At 48.2% G+C, this 19,419-nt stretch overlaps 1 protein-coding gene across 5 annotated transcripts; it reads left to right on the top strand.

Moving 5' to 3' along the window:
* Positions 1-387: 387 nt before the first annotated feature.
* On the top strand, positions 388-19,097 carry CBX7 (chromobox 7). Of its 5 annotated transcripts, XR_012629249.1 has the most exons (8): positions 388-617; positions 2,067-2,110; positions 6,140-6,205; positions 6,730-6,796; positions 7,407-7,746; positions 9,817-9,951; positions 10,430-10,549; positions 18,936-19,097. XR_012629249.1 is itself a non-coding variant. In XM_074871133.1 (7 exons), exons 1-7 carry the CDS (start codon positions 549-551, stop codon positions 10,462-10,464), a joined length of 756 nt encoding a protein of 251 aa, XP_074727234.1. In that variant the 5' UTR covers positions 388-548; the 3' UTR covers positions 10,465-16,877. The 5 variants fall into 5 exon arrangements, 4 of the variants coding, with proteins under 4 accessions (XP_074727234.1, XP_074727235.1, XP_074727236.1 ...); XM_074871133.1 differs by lacking the exon at positions 18,936-19,097 and having other exon boundaries at positions 10,430-16,877; XM_074871134.1 differs by lacking the exon at positions 18,936-19,097 and having other exon boundaries at positions 9,820-9,951; positions 10,430-16,877.
* The last annotated feature ends 322 nt before the right edge of the window (positions 19,098-19,419 follow it).

The raw sequence follows: 19,419 nt of genomic DNA on the forward strand, positions 1-19,419 counted from the left end.
GGGGAGATGCGACCGCTCTGCGGCGGCTGGGGACCGCGCGGCGGCGGGCGGAGACTCCTCACGGCGCTCCCCCCGCCAGCGCCGGGGCGGTGGGAGCCGACGGCCCGTTCCACGAGGAAAGGGGGGTGCCAGGCCGGGTGCCGGCCGCGGGGTGAGGCGGGGGGCGGTGGCGGGAAGCGGGGGCTGAGGCGGGGCGGCGGGAGCGGGGCGGCGGGAGCGACCCCTCCGCGGTTCCCGCCCAAGCCGCGCCCCCCGCCCCCGCCTCCACCTCCTCCGCCCCGCCCTCGCGCGCGCGCCGGGGAAAACGTTGCGCAGGTTCTAAAGCGGGGCGGGGGGAGGGGAGGGGGCGCGGCCGCGCGCGAGGGGGCGTGTGAGGGGGAGCGGCGGGTAACGGCCGCCAGCGGGTAACGGCCGCCGCCGCCGCCGGGCCAGTCTCGCCGCCGCCGCCGCGGGAGGCAGCCCCGCCCGCCCTCCGCCTCGCGACAGCCGGCTCTCCCGGCCGCGGGGCCGCCGGTGGCCGGCGCCAGCGCCGCTGTCCCGCCCGCTGCATGGAGCTGTCGGCCATCGGGGAGCAGGTGTTCGCGGTGGAGAGCATCCGCAAGAAGCGCGTGCGGAAGGTGGGCTGCGGCGGGGCGGGGCGGGCCCCGCCGGGGCGGGGGGGGGGGGGGCGCGCGCGCGCACCGGGACACCCCCCCCGCCCCTCCCGCTCCGCACAAGCGCGGCGGATGGGGGGGCGTGGTGGGCGCGCGCGTGGCCGCCCTGCCTTCCTCCTCCCTGCCTTCCTCCTCCTCCCCAGCCCCCCGGAGTAACGGGCACCCCCGCGCTGCCGGCGGGGCCGGGGCGGTACCGGCACCTGCCTGCCTGCGGGCGGGCGTGCGGGGGACACGCGTGTTGGCGGGAGTCGCTCCTGAGGTGGGTGGGGTTCTGGGGCAGCCTGGGCAACGGGGGTGGGCTGTCATTGTTGGGGGTTTCGGTTTACGCACAGTCAGTGCCGGCGCCGGCAAACCGGACAGCCCGAATCCGGAGGGGGTTTGGAAGGGTTCGGCAGCCAGCTTAGTGACTCAGTTTCCCCCGCCGTGGAAACGTTCGCCATCCCCAGGGGGTGTGACGAGGACTAACCCGCAAGCACGCAGCGAGTAGAGATCCTCCGGTGGAAAGTTCCTTATCGGGCAGCGCTGTCAAACACTGGGAGGCTGATGAGCCCCCCGTGAGGAAAACGAAACCGGTTCTCTGGCTCAAGCACCCAAGCGCTCTGCCGGCCGTGCTGTTGTGTAAAGGTGTCTGCAGCTGCAGCAGTGGCACTCCGAGGGGGGATATCCTGCACACATAAAGGCCTCTGCCATGCTTTGCGAAGTGCTTAACAAGCCCCTCGGTATAATATTAAAGACTTTAGTAGCTGCTCATGGAGCCCGTGAACATGGTTTCCAATCACTACCCTCCTTTTTGCCTTTTTTTTTTTTTTTTTTTTTTGCTGTTTAAATCTTGTAGTTAGAGTGATCAAATAAATGGATAACTCTGAACTTCAGCTGTGAGCTGCTGTTTGCTTGGGTCAAAAGGTTGAGTGACTGTGATGGATGGAAGAGTGTTTGAGCAAAGCATGTAGCAACTGGAAGGTAACATGCCAAAGAGATGCTTCATAGATTCTGAAATACTGTATTTCTTCTCTTTGCTTAAAAAAATTCCTCTGACACTTGCTCCTGGCACACATCTCCCTCTTGCGTTTAGATGTGCTGACTTCTTGTAGGATTGCCTGTAAATGCAGGAATGGTTGCAGTTTTGCTGTCTGGTTGGCTTTTGAGGTTCTGCCTGCAAGGCTTCTGCAAAGGTATGATTCCAAGCTGGTGGCAGTTCAAGCATGCCTGAATACCCCCGTGTGCCCATTTTCTGGAGAAAAAGGTATACCAAGTGTATTTGAATGAGGAAGTGGCTTTGTTTTGAAAATAAAGTGATGGGAAATGAGCTTTTCAGTTGCAGAATTTAGTCCTGTTGATTGGTTGCATCTCTTACTGTAGCCCATATTTGTTTGTAGAGTTCACCTGTTTTTTTCTTCCTTTTTCCATCTTTAGGGTAAAGTAGAATACCTGGTGAAGTGGAAAGGATGGCCCCCAAAGTAAGTTGTGTTTTACTTGTCTTTTTCTTTAATATTTGGCAGTAGCTTACACTGTATCTCTGCAACTGAGCATCTCATTCTTAACGGGTAACCTCTTGTGCCTCATTCCAATAACGATAAACAAAACCAAGAAGCCACAGATCAAAACCAAATCTTATTTCCAGACTGGCAGCTGAGAGATACAAACTCTGTGCCAGTCTATTCTGACTTTTTTGCCACCACTGAAATATTCCGTTGAGTGCTTTCTAGATACCAGTGTTTTTAAAATCATCATGAGTTCAACAGGGAACCCTGATTCTTCTGAACTTGGAATGGCTCCTGCTTTGCTGATTCAGCACCAAGAGGACCCCACTTTATTTTTAGAGCTATAAGCAGTCTTTTAAAATAGAAAACAAGTTGATGGTTTTGGCTTGTTGTCCCACTGCTTCCCCTCTGCAATTCACAAATGGAAAGGGGCAATGTTTCAGATTTATTGATTGTAGCCAAATGCAGGTGATCTTTGTCCCTTTGAAATTACCTCCATGCCTTCATTTCCTTGTCCTGAAACCTTCTGTTATTTTGAGTGTCTTTTCTGCTTTTGCTTTGGTTACTATGTTGCAAAAAGTGAAGAAAAAAAAAAATTTCAGCATTGCTGTGCGCTGATTACAGATACTCCTCATTAAAATGCAGCTGTCTCTGAAGAAGAGTGATTGCTCTTTGCCTAAATAGTCTGTAAAATGCTTTGAGATTAAAAGGATTAGGTAACTGGAGAATATTACTATGTTAGCTAGCAGTCTAGTAGAACAGCCTCCTGGACAACCCATATGGGGCCCTGTCTTCGCTTTTCTGTTTGTAACTGTCTGTGTGTGTAAATGCGCATGGGTACAACTACATTACACATGCCGTTGCTCTGTGTGTTGCTAAGCACAGGGGGCTGCCTTTACAGGTTTATCCTTGCAGTGGCAAAGCAGGGCCCACTAGGATGGTCCTGGTGTCCAAGAAGTAGAGATGTGTTCCTGCATGCCCAGTCCTTGTCCTTACAGGGCATGTGTGAATACAAGCAGCTTCCCCTCCCTGCTGGTGGTGAGAGAGGGTGGCTTTGTTCTTGACTGTAAGTTCAGCTGGCAAAGTGTGACCTTGTGCACTTGTTGAGCACCAGTTGCCATATAGTGTGGGTCAGTTCTTGGACTGCTTCAAGCTTCTAAGTAGTCAAGTCTAATTTAATCGCTGGTTGAGGTTGGGAAATACATTTGTAGTCTGTGAGGCACCATTCCCTTTTGGCCAGTATACTGATGTTTATCCATTCTCTTTTCAACAAACGCATTGAGGTCCTTCTCTTGTAAAGTCACTTGCCAAGAGGTGGACTGAGACATGGCATAAAGTTTCCTTGGACAGAGCAGCCCTTATTCTTATTACTGCCTTTCCTTGCCCTGCACCTTGGAACTCAGGGGGATCAGAAAGTCTCTTTTGGGAGTTAAAAGCACACCCTTCTGCCCAGGGAGCAAGGGGACATCAAGGTTCCCCTCTTTTGATGCTGTGACATGTCCAAACACCTTCCATCTTCCCCCAAACTCCAAATCTGAAGAGCACTGATTTTCTTTTTTTTTTTTTTTTTTTTCTATCCTCCATTTTAACTGTTCATGCAGTGGTTTGAGTTGCTTAAAACCAGGATGCTTTGAGCATTGATGTCCCTTACATCCTGCTAGCAGTCTCTGTTCCTTGTTTCTAAACATACATATGCCTGCGATGGCACGCAACACCACAAACTGTTTGCATCTTTGTCTTCCAACATATTCCATTTCCCCATCCCACATTGTGTTTCTCTGCTTTCCCCTCCCCAGCCTTGTCGCATTGCTCTTTGTAATCTCTGTACCAGTTATCCCATCATTTCTGTTGGAGGCTTCATGGAAGGGAATAAGGATAGGTCAGTAGTTTGCTGCTTTCCCATGTAATTGATATTTCACTTTTTTTTTTTTAAATAAAAAAATCTTGTTAATGCAGTGCACCTCAGATTTCTGGATTATACTGCTGGAGTCAGGGAATGGAGGAGTTACAGTCTGATTCTAGCTACAAGCTTGTTTACAACTTGGGTTGGAGTTAAGAGGGGAGGGGGAAGAGGAGGAGTAGAAGGAGGGCGAAGGAAGATCATATGATCTATGTTTTCCAGAGTGCTTGCTCTCTGCAATTCTGCTGCAGCCTGGGCTGTGTGTACCCATATATATAGCTCTGTGCGCGTGTGTGTGCGCGCATGCGCGTGACAAACTGAACCATGGGTTTTTTTATATGCAGTGTTTTGCCACTGCAGCGAAGCCAGAAACTGAGCTGCAGAGAAAAAGGCAACACCCACCAGGTTTTTTTTTAAAAGCAAATCCCCTTTCTTCTCCTGCCCATGAAAAGCAATCCAATGTCTTTTCTCCCCCATTGTGTTATTATTTTTCTTAAATTTGTAGAATGAATGCCAGAATCCCTGCAGCTGGGAGGCAACCTTCCTCTGTTCAAACAGGATCTTGGCTTTGACAGCTCACAGTCAGGTTGCTGCAGGAGGCTTGAGCAAAGGAGGGAAGGAGGGGGGGATCAGCTGGTTTTGAAGGCATGTCTGTTCTTAACTCTCTGATGTACAGTGCACTTTGGGATATCTGAATTTCATATTTTTGTTTCTCCCTTTTGTGAAAGAATTGTACTTTCATTTCTAGGTCTATTCTCCAGGAATGCTCCTATATTTCAGTACCTTTCCTCTATCTAATGGAGAGATGAAATGGGAAAACAGTCCCAAACCACCTCCCCTGTGTACATATATGCATGTATCACATGCCCTCATGTGCAGCCTGTGCTTCATCCAGAAATGTAAACATCCTAAAATGCTTCCCCCCTGTTTAAAGGGACTGATACAAATGCACCCTTGCCCAGCTGCATGTGGCTCCTCTCTGGCCTTCCTCCCAGGGGGCTGGGAGGGGCTCTGCCTTCAGGCCCTGGACCTCACATTCCAGGAAAATTAATGTTATGAGGCGTCTGGGGTTTCAGACTTGCTTTCTTGCCTTTGAGTTTGTAGGGTAGAGACATGCCACCCACCTTTTCGGGGCAAACTTGACCCCTTAGAAGCAAACATCCTACGAGGGCTACCTTGTGATCCTTCCACAATGGGAGTTTTTGGCTGCTTCTCCCTGGTATTAAGTGAAGCTGTGCCCTTTGGGAACCTGTTTTGGCATTGCCTGCTGGGTGGGTTCAGTCCTTTCCTAAGCATCTGGCTCCTGTCACAGCTGTCTGTCAATCGAGGAGGGAGATGGGGTAGTGAGTGACACTGTTCACAGGCTACTTTCAGAGCATCAAGCTTATTTTGAGTAGTTTTGGTAGCCCTGACCACAATGCAGATGGGTTCGTCCTGTGCCGTTACAGAAATACTGATGACCTCTGCTAGATAGAAATAACCTGCAGGGGGAGTCGAGCAAGAGGAGAAATAGTTGGAAAGTCGCCATCAACTTGCCTCAGGGCCCAGGTCTAAACATGTTTAGTTGAATGGCACCAGTGGAGAAAAATTAAAGTCTTCTTAAATGAATACTTTTGGCTTCAGTGATTAGAGGTAATTAATAATGCAGGTGAGAAAGCATACTTACTCTTTGAGCACTCTAAATTAAGAGAGACCTATTTTTCAGAAAGCTGTATCAGATCACGTCTCAAGGTTCCATGGGGTCTGTTGGATTTGAGGGAGCGCTGCAGATGAGACCTGTTTAGGCATTGACTTAAAATCGGTTTTCATGTGTCTGCACAGGCTTTGCAAACAGCGTGGAGGGGGCCCTGGGGAGGAAAGTCTTCCCTGTTCTACAAAGAGCTGCTTGACACTTGGCCCTGCCTGTTTTGGGAAGGGGAAGCAGTGTCTGCAGGAAGTTGGGGAGGGAATGGCTGGGATTCCTCAGAGCTCTCACAATGTTGTGGCAGGCCCCACCGACCCTTGTGAAGACAGTATCCAGGGCTGCAGCACATGGGTAGCAGGCCTGCAGAGAGAACGTTTCATTAAAGTATTGTTTACTTTATATTCCTTATGTTTTTCTTCAGATACAGCACATGGGAGCCAGAGGATCATATCTTGGACCCTCGCCTGGTAGTGGCTTATGAAGAAAAGTAAGGATGCATGTTCTTTCTCTCCCTGGACACAGGAAAAGGAAATAGTGTCTTTATTTCACAGTGTGCATAAAGCGCCCTTGTTGTCCCTACTCCAATCAAAGATGAGATGTGTAGCAATGAATCCTGCTTGAGCTCTCTATCGTGGTGTTGGCTGAGATGGACAAGACAGGGTTAAAGCAGTTTTGATTGGCACTGTTCAGGAAATGAGGCCAAGAACAAGCAGCATTGAGCCAAAGAGCAATCATTCTCAGGTTTTAATCAGGTCCAGGGCTGGACTGGAGTCATGTGAGGTGGTAAGTTTTGCTAACCTATCCTTGATCAGCTAAGTCAGAGAAATGCCCTTATTGCAAGGCTTTCACTCCTACAAGAAGCAATTCTGGGATGTTTTCCAAGCCCATGCTGGTCACCATTGGCTTTTAATGAAGGAAATGAGGGAGCTGTACTGTGAAAGGTAGAAGTTCCAACTAGGCTTTGTGCTGTGGTATTTAGTACTCGGTTTGATTTGTGTTCCTCTTTCACAGGGAAGAGAGAGACCGTGCATCGGGGTACAGGAAAAGAGGCCCCAAACCAAAGCGCCTCCTACTGCAGGTAGCCTCTTGCTCTTCTGTGTATTTCTAACTCGTTAGCTGCTGTGCTGCTCCTCTGCTCACAGAGAGGTGGAAACTGTCCATTTGCTATTGCATGGACAAAATTGGAGGCAACAAGCTAACACAACAACAAAAAATCAGTGGGTAGGCAGATAGTTTTAACCTGTTAGCTGAAGAGCCAGCTAACTTGTCTTTAAAAAAGGGAAACAAAACAAAAAAACCCCAACCAACAACAGCTCTTGCTCTCTGAACTAGCATTTTATCAACTTTGGGCTTGGGTGGTTGCAGGTTACCTGGTTGTCATGCTTTCTTAATTGCATGTTGGACTTGGACTTTCCGTCTTGTTAAAGGTAACCACTGTTTGGAAGTGGAGTTCCAGCACACTTTGACTGCTGCCAAGCAAAGCAGCCAATCCTAGAAAGCACGTATTAGGAAGAGCTTAGATGGCAGTTGAAGAGGTCAGAGAAACTGTTGTAGAAGCAGCACAACTTATCCTAGCTCATCTAGATGTTCAGGGACTGAACAAAGAATAGTTTCCTGACTTCAGGTGGGAGCCCCGGCTGTATTATCAGACTTCTGCTCTGACCCTTTCTGCGTTGATGTCTTGGCAGCGGCTGTATGGCATGGACTTGAGGAGTGCCCACAAGGGAAAGGAGAAGCTCTGTTTCTCTCTTGCACGGAGGTTTGGAGGAGGAGACAGTAGCCTGCCAGGGAGTAAGCCAGGGCAGGCAGAGTTCTCAGAGAAGACTGGAGGAGCAGTCCTGCCATTCTCTCTCCGAAAGCAACGCAAAAACCAGAAATACCTGCGACTATCAAGGAAGAAGTTCCCCCGCATGGCGAGCCTGGAGAGCCGAAACTGCAGACATGAGTTCTTCTTGAATGATGCAGTGGGCCTAGAGGCCAGGCAGGGCCCTGAGGACTGGGAGGCCATGCAGCACACCAGCAAAGAAGGTAAGGCCAGACACCCCTTGGTTGTGAAGTTCTGGGGCATGCAAAGGATGCTCTGCATGTTTCCTCCTTGCTTGCCTCATCCTGAGATTGTGGTTTAGGTCAGGTCCTCAAAGCAGCTCTCTCTGTCTCACATTGTGGCCCTCTTGTCTGGAAGTTCCTTTCTTGTTTGGATAATAGCACAGATGAATCTGCTTTTCTGGTGGTGTTGCCTCTTTCTAGTCTTATATCAGTGACACCTCTCCCAGTGTTAGAAAACATGAGGAAAATACTGCAAGTTACTCCCCTCTTACAGTTTCGTCCCAGCACAGGTGGCATGCAGGTGTGATAGTGATGAACTCTGCCACAGTCCACATGCTCAGCCTGGTCCCCTGCCCAAAGGGGCTTGGCTGGCAGTGGACAAGTTTGGACACCAGCACTCCCCTCACAGTGTTGCTCTGAGGAGCATACAGGAATACTGTTAGGAACCCATTATGCGTTCCTCTGCCCCCTCCTTCCCTTTCCTCTCCACACCCCATGTCCTCCAGAGTCTCTTGCTATAGAGCTATGTGAGAGGGGGATGAGAGAGATGAAGTAAGGATGGTAACTCCTGCATGATCCCACTGAGTAGGCAGTGTGAGTGTAGGCAAGGGAGATGTCCAAGCACATTTGGCATTTTGGGGAGTGATACTAGCATCTTGTGCAGGAGGGCTGTGGGATGTGTGCATTGCTCTGAGTTACCAGGGAAACTCTATCCCTGCATTATTAGAGCTTCTGAAGGCGTAGCTTTCCTGAGGAGTGGAAAACCAGGGCTTGTGCTCCTTGTAGTAGCTAAAGGAATCCTGTTACTCCTTGTTAGGAGTAGCTGTTAGCCAGGCTGGATTAGGCAGGATTTTGGGGAGAGAGCTGTGTTCTGGGAATCAATGCTATCCCCTCCTTTCTGAGAGGGACTCAAACAGTGCCCAAAATCCAGGGAGGCAGCAATGGGGGTAGCACAGAGGAACCCAGTGTTGCATCCTGGCAATGTGCAAATGAGTGGGGCTGTTCCCCCCCCTAGAAGCTCTGGGCTCTAAAGCACTTGGGGATTGTAAGAGTGAATGGCACTACAGAAATGTAAAATTGGTTTTGTTCTCCCCTTGATGCACGGACTGCATGAAATTCCAGTTATTGTTGGGGGACAGGGGGGTGTTGGAATCTTTCTGAGGTGAAAGTAGGCACCCCAGATATTTCAGACAAAGGCCAGGAAATACACCTTAAGGCACCCTCGTTCCTTACCCAGGTTAGGACAACAAGGTGTATAGTACAGCTATAGTGGCAGGGACAGGGTATGTTTTTCTTCCTTTCTATTTTTCTGGCTGTCTCCGGGGGCTGGGGGGAAGTGAGGCTTTGGGTGGCAAAGGGAATGATAATTATTCTTACAGTGAGAAAGTGCAGGAATGCTTGGGTTTCTTGTATGGAGCTATCTGAGAGCAAAGGAAGGATATGAGAAGGGGAGAACAGCCTCTCCATGAAGAAGTATTAATGGATTTTTGAGAGAATCGCACCCAGGCTGCATTGCAGGTGCAGTACAAGGAAGACCCTCCATTTTGCGTCCCTTTGACTCCTATAGGAGTATCTGAAGAGCATCTACAAGGGTTGGTGAATTTTTCCTGTTCAGCAGGGTAGGGCATTTACAAGCAGGTGAGCTCACACCTGGATAAGTGTGCTTTCCTGACAGCCAAATTAGGGGCTGAGATGGGGTGAGAGGTATTGGGGAACTGTGGATGGTTAGATGAGCTGGGTGGTGTTACAGAGTCTTTTGACCCCTTTGTAGGCTATCTGGTGCTGGTGTATGTCTGAACACCTTTGCTAATCCTTTCCTATTATATCGTGCAGTGATCCTCCATTTTCCCTTGGCCTCTGAGGAGAGGGCTTGCCCATGCTCTTTCTTGCCTTGTATGTGCAGACTCAGTACAGGCTGATTTCAACCACCATTTGTCAGAAAGGAGGCCTCTTTTCCATCCTTCCCTTCCCTCTCTTCTTCCTCCTTTCTTCTCCCTCACCCTCTCTCTCTCTCTCTCACTAACATGCTCTTATCTGCCTCTCCTTCTGCAGCAGATGTGGATGGCAGTCTCCCTTGGATTCCCACTGTGCCCCCCAGCGAAGTGACAGTGACAGACATCACAGCAAACTCCATTACCGTCACTTTCAGAGAAGCACAAGTGGCTGAGGGCTTCTTCCGAGACCGGAGTGCGCAGTTCTGAATCTCTGTTTTCAGTGCTCCCCAAAACCAGTGCTTTTAGGGTGGGGCTAGGGAAGGGTTATTTTACCCCTTAAGAAGAAAAAAAAAATCCAGAATGTCTCCTCTTAAAATGTTTACAGAGACCTTCCTTTTTTTTTTTTCCCCTCTTCTCCTTTTTCCCCTTTCAGATACGCAAAAAAGGGCAGTGTAGGGGGTGTGTGTTTGTCATTGTTTTGTCCATCTGAAAAACTGACAGCCCTTTCCCTGGCAAAGACTCTCCTCCTAGATGTGAAAGCAGCAAGCTGAACAATTCACCTTTTATCCTGTTAAGTGGTGGCAGCTGCATTTGTGGGGAGAGGGCATGTGGAGGTGGAAAGAGAGCTGGATCTCTAGCCTGTCGCCTTGTTCTGTAATTGATATCCCTTGGATAAAGATACTTCTCTGTGCATTGCTCTTCCCACCTTCCTCCTCCCTCTCTTCCTGCAGCAGCGAGAGGCGATGGATGCTACCTGTGTAGATAACTCCAGCCTGTAAAGACTTTCTCTCCAGTGCTGTTTTCCCTGTGGCCTGCTGTCAGGACTTCAGAACCGTATTTGCCTGTCTGTGGTAAGTCAGACTTTGCAGCATGGGTCTGTATAGACAGCAGAGGTTTCTCCCTTTGATTGTTGATCATGCGGAAAGACTGAAATGCATCTCTGAAATCTAAATTGGCAACATAAATTCAATTTGCCCTCATTAAAAGCTCAGAAACCCAGCACAGTCGAGACATACCATTCTGTATATGCTAAACAGGATTTCCAGGCTCAGCTCTGCTGTGTGAGGAATGTGTTATGGAAAGTGGGGTGTTTTTACCCTTTGCCAAATTCAGTATTAATAACAAATGCTGCCCTGAATCTGTGGTAATAAGTTGGATGAAAATTTACTCCTCTCCCCTGGGAGGAGGGGCTAATAGGACAACCGAAGCATTGCCTGGCACTGCAAAGATATCCAAGATACTGGCACAGGCCCAGGACACAGGAATTGGACAGAGCTGAGCTAGAAATGAACCTTGATTGGCAGCAAATTCTGTTCTTGGATCTCCCCATTGAGAGATCCAAGGTAAACAACATGTGGGGAAAGCATGTATTAGATTTGAGGAGGAGAAAAAATTTCTTAATTCTTAGCAATGAGAATTCTTGGATTGTACTGCCTGAGTAATATTCTTCTGTGACTCCAGTCTCCTCACAGTATCTGTGATCCTGTACTACTTTACTGATGGGAACTTCCCCTTGGAAGGCTTAAAAATCTTTGCCAAGGAAAGCGGTCTGCATTTCAATAGACCCTGCCTGATCTTGCACTTAAAAATGCCTTGTGCTGGACTGCCTGTGACACTTTGAGGTTTTTGAAGAATTGCTGTTTTTGAGTTGGTAGTTTAGCATAGCATCTGTTCTTGCACATGCATGTTCTCTTACTTTTTTTTTAAAAGCAAATTTTATTTAAATGAATTTTTAAATATAGACCTTTTCCTATGGAAAGCAAGAAAAGTAAGCTAGAGTCTAAGGTGGGGACTGCAGGACAGAGTGCTGAAGGGTGACATTGGCTACCTGTCATGATTACTGTCCTCAAATCCTTTGTTTCCTCTCACCACCCCGCCTGAAGCATCTCTTATCTGCTGTATTTATGCTAAATGAAGTTAAGAGCTTTCTGAGCTCTGAGGTAAAGGCACCTGTTGAAATCCTCAATGTGTTCCTTTGAAGGGCTTGGTTGCTGGTCTGCAGAATTTTGGAGCTCTGGGGCTTCTTGTCCTCCAAACATCTACTTTTTGCAAAGTGCTTGGACTGCCCCCTGTTTTTATTAAAAGCAGGTTTTACCTCAGATAGGATATGGTAGCTCAGTGTAGATTTAGGATTTTCCCTTCCATCTCAGAGCTGTTTGAGCAGATGTGTCTTCCGCTGTGTCACAGCAGTTTCAGGACCACTGGGAAAATCTTCAGTTTCTGGACTAACCTTTTGTCTCTCAAAGAAGTGACATGGGAGTTTTATTATGGAGAAATCTGAGAAGGTGAGAAGTGGAAGGTGGGGGGGGGGGGGGGGGGGGGGGGATGGAATTATGTGGTGGGAGGAAGAGTGAGTGGGAAAGAAGCTTGCAGTAGCTAGCAAGGGCAAATTGATGAGGTAAGCATACAGGCTCAGGATGTTTGTCGAACGTGGGTGTCCAGAGCGAGGCTTCTGTATCTGGAGTTGCACCCTCATTTGCAGGATGTGGGGTCAGACAGCGTTGTCATTGTCACCCACACACCCCCTCTTCAAGGCACCTGCCAAATGTGCTGCATACCTGCATCTCTCTCTTGTTGTGGCCAGTGGACACACCGCATGGCTGAGTCCACTCTTGAGGGTTGTAGCAGATCAAGTAGTTAGGTTGCAGAAGCATAATATTTTAGCTTACTTTTTAAAAAGTCTTGAACTCCGGCTCATCCTGCTAAATCTTCATGGCATTTATAGGATCTGGTTTCTTTATTCTAATGCAGGTACTGCTGCCTTTGTCCTGTCTTGTCTCAGTGTACAAATACACCAAAAAAGCTTCCTATTTACTAAGGTTCCTGGCTTTGGCTGACATAGGAAGCAATACCAATCCTGTGTCAGGAAAGAACTTGTCCTAATAAACTGGATTTCCATCCTCTGCTTTTCTCTCCACCAGCTGAGACTTATCCATGTTTTGTTTTGGCGTTTCTCTTTAAACATTTTTTTCTTCCTCTTGCAGTGGAGTTTTCAAAGACCTGTGGTGGTCTTTCAAAGAGGATCCACCCACAGCTTCAGATCTTAATCATTTTTTGGATCAAGCTAGCTTGAGTTGTGCTGGTGACTAATCATCTCGCTACATGAAGCTTGAACAAAGTACCTGGCTACCATGCTGCCTTGTGTACAGGTCAATGAGGAGTTAACCCTTATCGGGTTAAGCGTGGGTTTGGTTTGTGTGTGTGAGGAGGAGTTTGTGGTAGGAAACTAAGCAGTTACTGTGTTGGGGTGGACTTTTTTTTTTGACATTCATGAATTTTTGCTTATCTTAAAGATCTTTTTGAGAAGATTTTTCTCTTGATCTCTTTAAAATGTGGCTCTGTTCCATATTGTCTGGTGACATATCATTGTAAACTTCCTTGGTAGAGCTGGTCTTCAGGAACTTTAAAATTAGCTTTATTCCCCTTCTGCAGTTGTAGAGGTGTATGGGGGTTTTACTTGTGAAGGCAAGAGAGGTTGTCTGGGTTTACTTGTCTCTTCTCCCCAATACCGTCTACCTGCCAGTTCAACCCAAAATCTGAAAATTGATTTGGGACCTCTTGGGCTAACATACTGTGAAAATCAGATGCTGTGCTCAGAGCTCTGTTAAGCATTCCATTTGATTAGAAGAGCCAGAATAGCATCCAGCTGAAGCTGAGTTTAATAATTCTATTTGAAGCACAAGCTGAGAATAGAAACGGGCTAACTCTCCCATACCTCGTTTGGCTCCATGGCTGTAAACAAGAAAAACTTCAGCCAGTGGAAATTACTGAACTGTATGCAAGAAACAAACTTCTCAAAGAAGAGCTGTTCTAATACTCATTCTTAGAACTGTTTCCATGTGAGAATTTACCAGCCACGTTTGGGGGACAGAAGTTTTTGTCATAGGTCTTCTCACAGTGAACTCACTGTATATATGACAGCACTGAGAGGCTTCATGAGATTGGAAAACCTTTATTGTTAACACCGTGTTTAAAAAAAAAAAAAAAAAAAAAAGGAAAGAACTGCCTCTGTTTCTGGATGGTTATAAACTAGATGTTACTGCTCTGATATATAAGTGATGCCTTGGAACAGCAAGTTTTAACACATAAGCAGTGGCATTAAGTAGCCTTGTAGCTCCTGCATGCTCCTTATTGTCTTGCATTTGCCTGGGGGCCCTTCTGCTTGTGAAGTGAAACCAAGGTGTTTTTTTGTTGGTTTTATTTCCCTTTTTCAAGCAAGGCCAGGATATTATTGTGAGAACACCCAAAAGCACTTTCATTTGCCAAAATAAGCCCAAATTTGTTAGTGAATTGACCCTTGCTTGTGTTGGAGCCTCAGAAAGAAAGAAGCTTACTGAGAAATGAATGGCTCTTTTTTTTTGTTGTTAGTGTTGTGAAACTGTCCAGAATTGTTCTTCTGGTGTTTTGTGACTGAATGTACGAAATTGTTTGTTCACCTCACGGGGGGGCCCTTGGCCCCAGTACTGTTTCCTGCTGTATGCCAGCTAGTGCTGTTTGATGGTTTCACTGGAACAGAGAAGGGAGGCCTCGCACGGGTCAAAAAATAGGCAGGGTAGCTCATGTAAGACCCTTGGTGGTAGCCCCAACAGAGGCCGGGGTGCGGAAGACAGCAGCGAGGGCTGTCAGCCACATCCATGTGTTTGAGCAAAGCTAAATCTACCACCACCTCTCCACCCCTTCCTCTCCTCTCAAGCTTTAAGTTTGTGCTTTCTGAAGTAGGGAAGTGCAAAAACCTCCTTTTCTAAAGCTAATTCGTATCTACCAGTCTTCTGTTCCTCCCTTGCCTACCTGCAGCCTAGGAAGGCAGTGGGCCATCTAGGAAAATGGTAGGTGCAGCTGCTTGTCAGGGAAGGAGTTGCCTCAGAGTTGCTCTTGCTAGGCAGTTGAGGACAGGCCTTTGGGTGAGCTGGCAGCTGAGAGAGAAGGCATGTTAGAAGTGCAAAGAACTTGCAGTGAAGCTGATCCTTTGCATCAGTGGGTGGATGCCCCTCAGAGTTCTGAGTGGGCCCCGTGAAGAGGAGATGGTCAGTGCTGTGTTTATGTATCCATCTTTTACCATTTGGGAAAGCAAGGGAGATGTGTATGATAACAGCTTGCAAAGGGTAACTTCTACATGGGAATTTATAGCAATGGCACATCCAGGTAAAGGGAACATGTAATTTTTGCCATGCTTGTCATAAAACAGTTTTCCGCAAGGGCATGGTAAGCTTGTTTTGAGACAATAGCTTGTGATCAAGAGACCGTGTGGTCCTCTGCCTGCTGAACTTACTGTCCTCACAGAGAAAGTGTGAACCTTCTGGGTGCCGAACCACCTGGGTTCCACCCAAGCAGCTGGTCAAGATGGGAAGGCCTACAAAACAGCCCAAGGACAACTGGGATGAGAAAGAAACAATCACTTGAAATTGAATTCAGACCCTTCAGATCCTTTCCTGTAACAGGTACTTCCTGGAGTAACGACCCCTTCTCTTCCACCTCTCTTCCCTTTGCACCCTTTATTTCTTAAAGTACAGTGGCTTAGCAGGGAGCAGGTGGCAGATGATCCCTAGTTAACTGGGAGTTGTAGAGAGGAGTGGAGCTCAGTAGGAGCATGTAATGGCTGACAGGGGGGAGAGAGATTGCTGCCAAGTTGGGATGGGGTGGAAGCTTTGCTGCTGAGATTGCAGCACAGCCCACAGCAGATGGAAACAAAGATGCTAGGGGTTCTTGTCCGAGGGTGCCAGTCAGATGTTGAAAGGCAGAGCTCATAAGATCGTTCGAAACCCCGATCACAGCTTATCTCATTACTGGGGTAGCAGAGTTTTGACTAGGAGGGGGATTTTTGGAGAGGGAGGAGGTGGAAAGCCTTTTTTTATTATTATTTTTTAACCAGAAAATGTAGAGTCAGCACAAAGAAGCTTTTTGCAAATCTGTCAAAATGTTAAGCAGCTTTTTTTTGCTTTTAAATCTGAAGTATGTTTTGAAGCACTTTGGAATGCAAAGCACTAGGAGTGCTAAGTACTCCTTACCGTCTGTCTAAAAGTGGCATTTGAAAAGCAAAAGATGAATCTGTTTCAGGCTGCTGGCTGCTCCTTATCATTTTTCCAGAGCTGCCACCCAGCCCTTTGCTTCCCTCCCATGGCTGAAGGGGGAGTGTGCTCCACCGTGCCAAGTAAAGGAGGGCTCCCTAGGGGAGGAGAGGAGACCTGCAAAGTCACCCTCGGGGTGCAGGTTTGGCTTCTTTCTTCCCCACCTCCTTTGTCTGAGGAAAGGGAAAAATGAAATTGAGTTTCAGTTTGGGTGGTCCTGGTCTGGAACTATGACCACTTCTTCCAGCCCTGGAGACATCTTTATAGAGTTTCCTGTCTGAAAAATTGCACCTTATTAGCTTAGTTGAGGAACGGGGAGTTGTCTGTCCTTCTGCAGGGAGTGGGGAGAGGAAAAGAGGGTGAACCAGGAGCTGTCTTCAGTAGCTGCTGGATTTTTCCAGAGGCTGTTTCCTCACCTCATCTCCAACAGAACAGCAACAAAAGAACTGAAATCGTTTAGATGAAGCTTTTGTTCTGCGTATCTCAACAACGTTTTGAGCAGGCTGAGTTGAATCTTTTTTCTTCACCTAGCCAGCTCTACAGCTGGGGGAACCCCAGTTCTCTCTCTGGGTTTTCAGCACCAACCTTTTCCCTTAGCATACGCACATCGTTTGGACTCTTTTGCACGCTGACTCATCTAATTTGGTATGCTTCCTTTCTGTTGGGGGGGCGAAGATGGCGGATGGGGTCAGTTAGAGGGGAGGGTCCCCGATTATTTTTGTTCTCGTCTCTTCAGTTGTTGCCGTTGTTCCTGTCAGCACGCTAGAGCATCTGAGTCTTTGCACACACAGAAAGCTTCCTTTTGCACAGAATGAGCTTCTAGCTTTTGTACAGACTAATTGAATGTATTTGGGGAGGGGGGGGAAATAGGGAGTAAACCAATTCCAAACAAACCAATCAGAGTATAATGCCTTTTCTGAGCGAGTATGTGCTGTAAAAGGAGATTGTAATAGCAAAGGGAGGGCAGGCTCGAGTATAATTTGACACAAAGTGTGGTTTTATTTTTGTACTGATATGGATAAGAGACTGTACAGCATCTATTTATTTAGATGATTTATGTGGTAAATGTTGCAAACAAAATTATTAAAATATTAAATATGAGAACTGACATTTACCTAATGGTCTGTTTGTGTGGTCATTTACCTCCCCTTACTTTAATTCTACAGCTGAGTTATTTTTCACCCGTCACTTCTGTTGGTATAAACATGCAGTGTGGCTGGAAAAAAAATGGAAAATGTGTGTGCGTGCGTGAGAGAGATCAGTAAAGAAGGATCGATGAAGAATGGAGCCTGCAAAAGACTGTTTCTGACATTACTCATTACTTTGATTCGAGGAGGTTAGGTTTTTATTAATTTTTAACCCACTGGGTAAGTTAGAGCTGTACAAAGGTGACCTGGGATATGGTTGGTCTTTAATGGATTAGAATTTGAAGAGGAGAACTCCGATGGCAGGGTGACTGCTGCTCTGGGTTTAGGGACCTCTTGATGTCCTCATGTGATGCTGCAGTGCCAGGACAGCTCTGCCGGCACCAGGAGAGCGCTGGTGTGCCCCATATCCTGCACCCCTTGTGGGAACGGAGAAAATCTGAGGTGAGGCCTGAGCTGCCAAACGTGCTCTGCTCTGGTTGCCAGGGGGGAAGCTGCTCTCCTCCAAGCCAAAGCCTCTGGTGCGTTGGCCTGCAGGGCTTTTGAGGAGCTCCCCAGGAGCACAACAGCTCCTGGGTGGAGTTCGACCCCTGATTCACTGCAGGTAACACGAGGCTTAGCTGAGGAGCCCGGATCCTGGATCCTGCTGATACTCCATGGAGAGAATTCCAAATATCATTTTGTCCACTTTGGTTTCTGACTTGTTCCCTCAAGAGGGAGGCTAGCTGTTAATCAGGGTACCTCAGCAAACGAATGGAGCTGTCTGAGATGTCTTTAGTAGATGTAACGTGGGGCTGAGCCCTGCATCCGAATGCAGCTATGACGTCAATCACAAAAGCACGCGGAGCAGAAGCAGAGGGGGATGGGGTGTGTTTCCTGAGTCGGTCATGGCTTAGGGCAGCTGTGGTTAGGTCTTGCCAGTGTTACCGAAGCACAGACAGCGTGCTTGCCCTGAGCCAGGGAGGCTGGATTTGAGTGATGGCATCGGAGCAGACTCCAGCCAGCCACTTACTTTCTGGCAGCAGCTAGTGAGTCAGGTGAAGTTGTAAGGAATTGCAGTGCAGAGTTACAGGAAAGCCTACTCTGGAGATTGTGTCCTCCTACCCCTGCCAATGCTGCAGAGGCTGGCTGGCGCTAGAAACTCATAACGGCTTGTCCTTTCACATGCATGTGTTGGTTGGATTAAAGGATAATCTGGATAGTACTTCGGGGGTTTTTTTTTAATAATCTGTTGCTATGCCGCTCCCTTGATCTGTGCAGTGCAGGTGGCTTGCCTTGTGAAGCTCTCCCAGTAGGATACCCAAGAACAAGGGTGCTCAGCCGCACTGCAGGATGTGCCCCTGGGCCCCTGCTTTGGTAGGCACCACCCAAAAGGTGAAATCACACGGTGTGAGCAGCTTGGTGTTCTCCAAGAAGTGTGGAATGAAATGCGGCCTCTGTGGCCCCTACAATGGCGAGTGCTGCCGGGAAGCTGGTAGTCACCCCCTGCCTGTTCAGCACCACTCGTCTTCCCTGCTCTTGGTCCTTCTCTTGCCAGTGTTTTGCTCGCCAAGTGACTGTTTTTGAAGCAAGGATGCAAGAAACCTGCGGGACTTGTGTAATCACCCCGATCCAGCAGCAGCCTGGGTGGCTGGGCCCGTTTGAGAACTCATAGGCAGGCCCCAGGGATATGGCAGTACCCCAGTGGTGTAGGCACTGCATGAACCCCATGGGCCGCCTCCTCTCTCCGCTACAGCAGAAAGTTAGTGGGCTGGAGGGGTGGTTGTTCTGGCCCCACTGAGCCACCCAGAACCGCTGTACAGGTGGTACGCAGTCGGCTCTGGGGGGTCTGTCTTTGCTCTTGGATGTTGCAGAGTTGCAGCTGGGAAATCCTACTGTGTGTTGACATGGATGACCATAGTGCCAAGGGTTTGCTTCAAAAACGATGCAGCGTTTGCTTGAGGGACTGGGGTGTGTGCAGCTGTGTCAGCTCCCGGTGTAGGCGAGGGAATGACTGTTTCTTTACAGAAATCTGCTGCTCCCAACAGTGACCTCCCTGGAGCAAACAGCAATGGAGTCGGTTGATCAACCCTTGGAGTTGTTCTAACGGAGATAAGCACTGCTACTCCTGCCAGGTCATGGGTCTGCAAAAAATGAGCGTGGAAGCAGCTACCAGCTTTGAGCAGGTGAGTTTCCCATTATCAAGTGCCATTTAAAAAACAAAAAAAATGTTCTTGCACCTGTTGCTCTCCACCCATGCTCGTACACCGCTTGCCAGTGATTCTGGTGAGAAAGGTCTTGTTGCTCCCTCAAAGCTTACTGCTTCCCTGCACTGGATTCTCCGTGCTAGCAAGAAGTGCTATGGTGTATCCTACGGCACCAGGGTCTTGCAGGCAGTAAGGCACCAAAATAATATTTTATTTCAGTGTCCGTAGTGAACAATAGTTGTTCTGAGAGTGCCATCTTCCAGGTTGTTTTTTGGTTTGTTTTGTTTTGTTTTTTAAAGTGTTTTACTGGAAACGTGAACAGAAC

This window comes from Strix uralensis, chromosome 5 (genome assembly GCF_047716275.1).
Source record: "Strix uralensis isolate ZFMK-TIS-50842 chromosome 5, bStrUra1, whole genome shotgun sequence".
NCBI classification, from domain to species: domain Eukaryota; kingdom Metazoa; phylum Chordata; class Aves; order Strigiformes; family Strigidae; genus Strix; species Strix uralensis.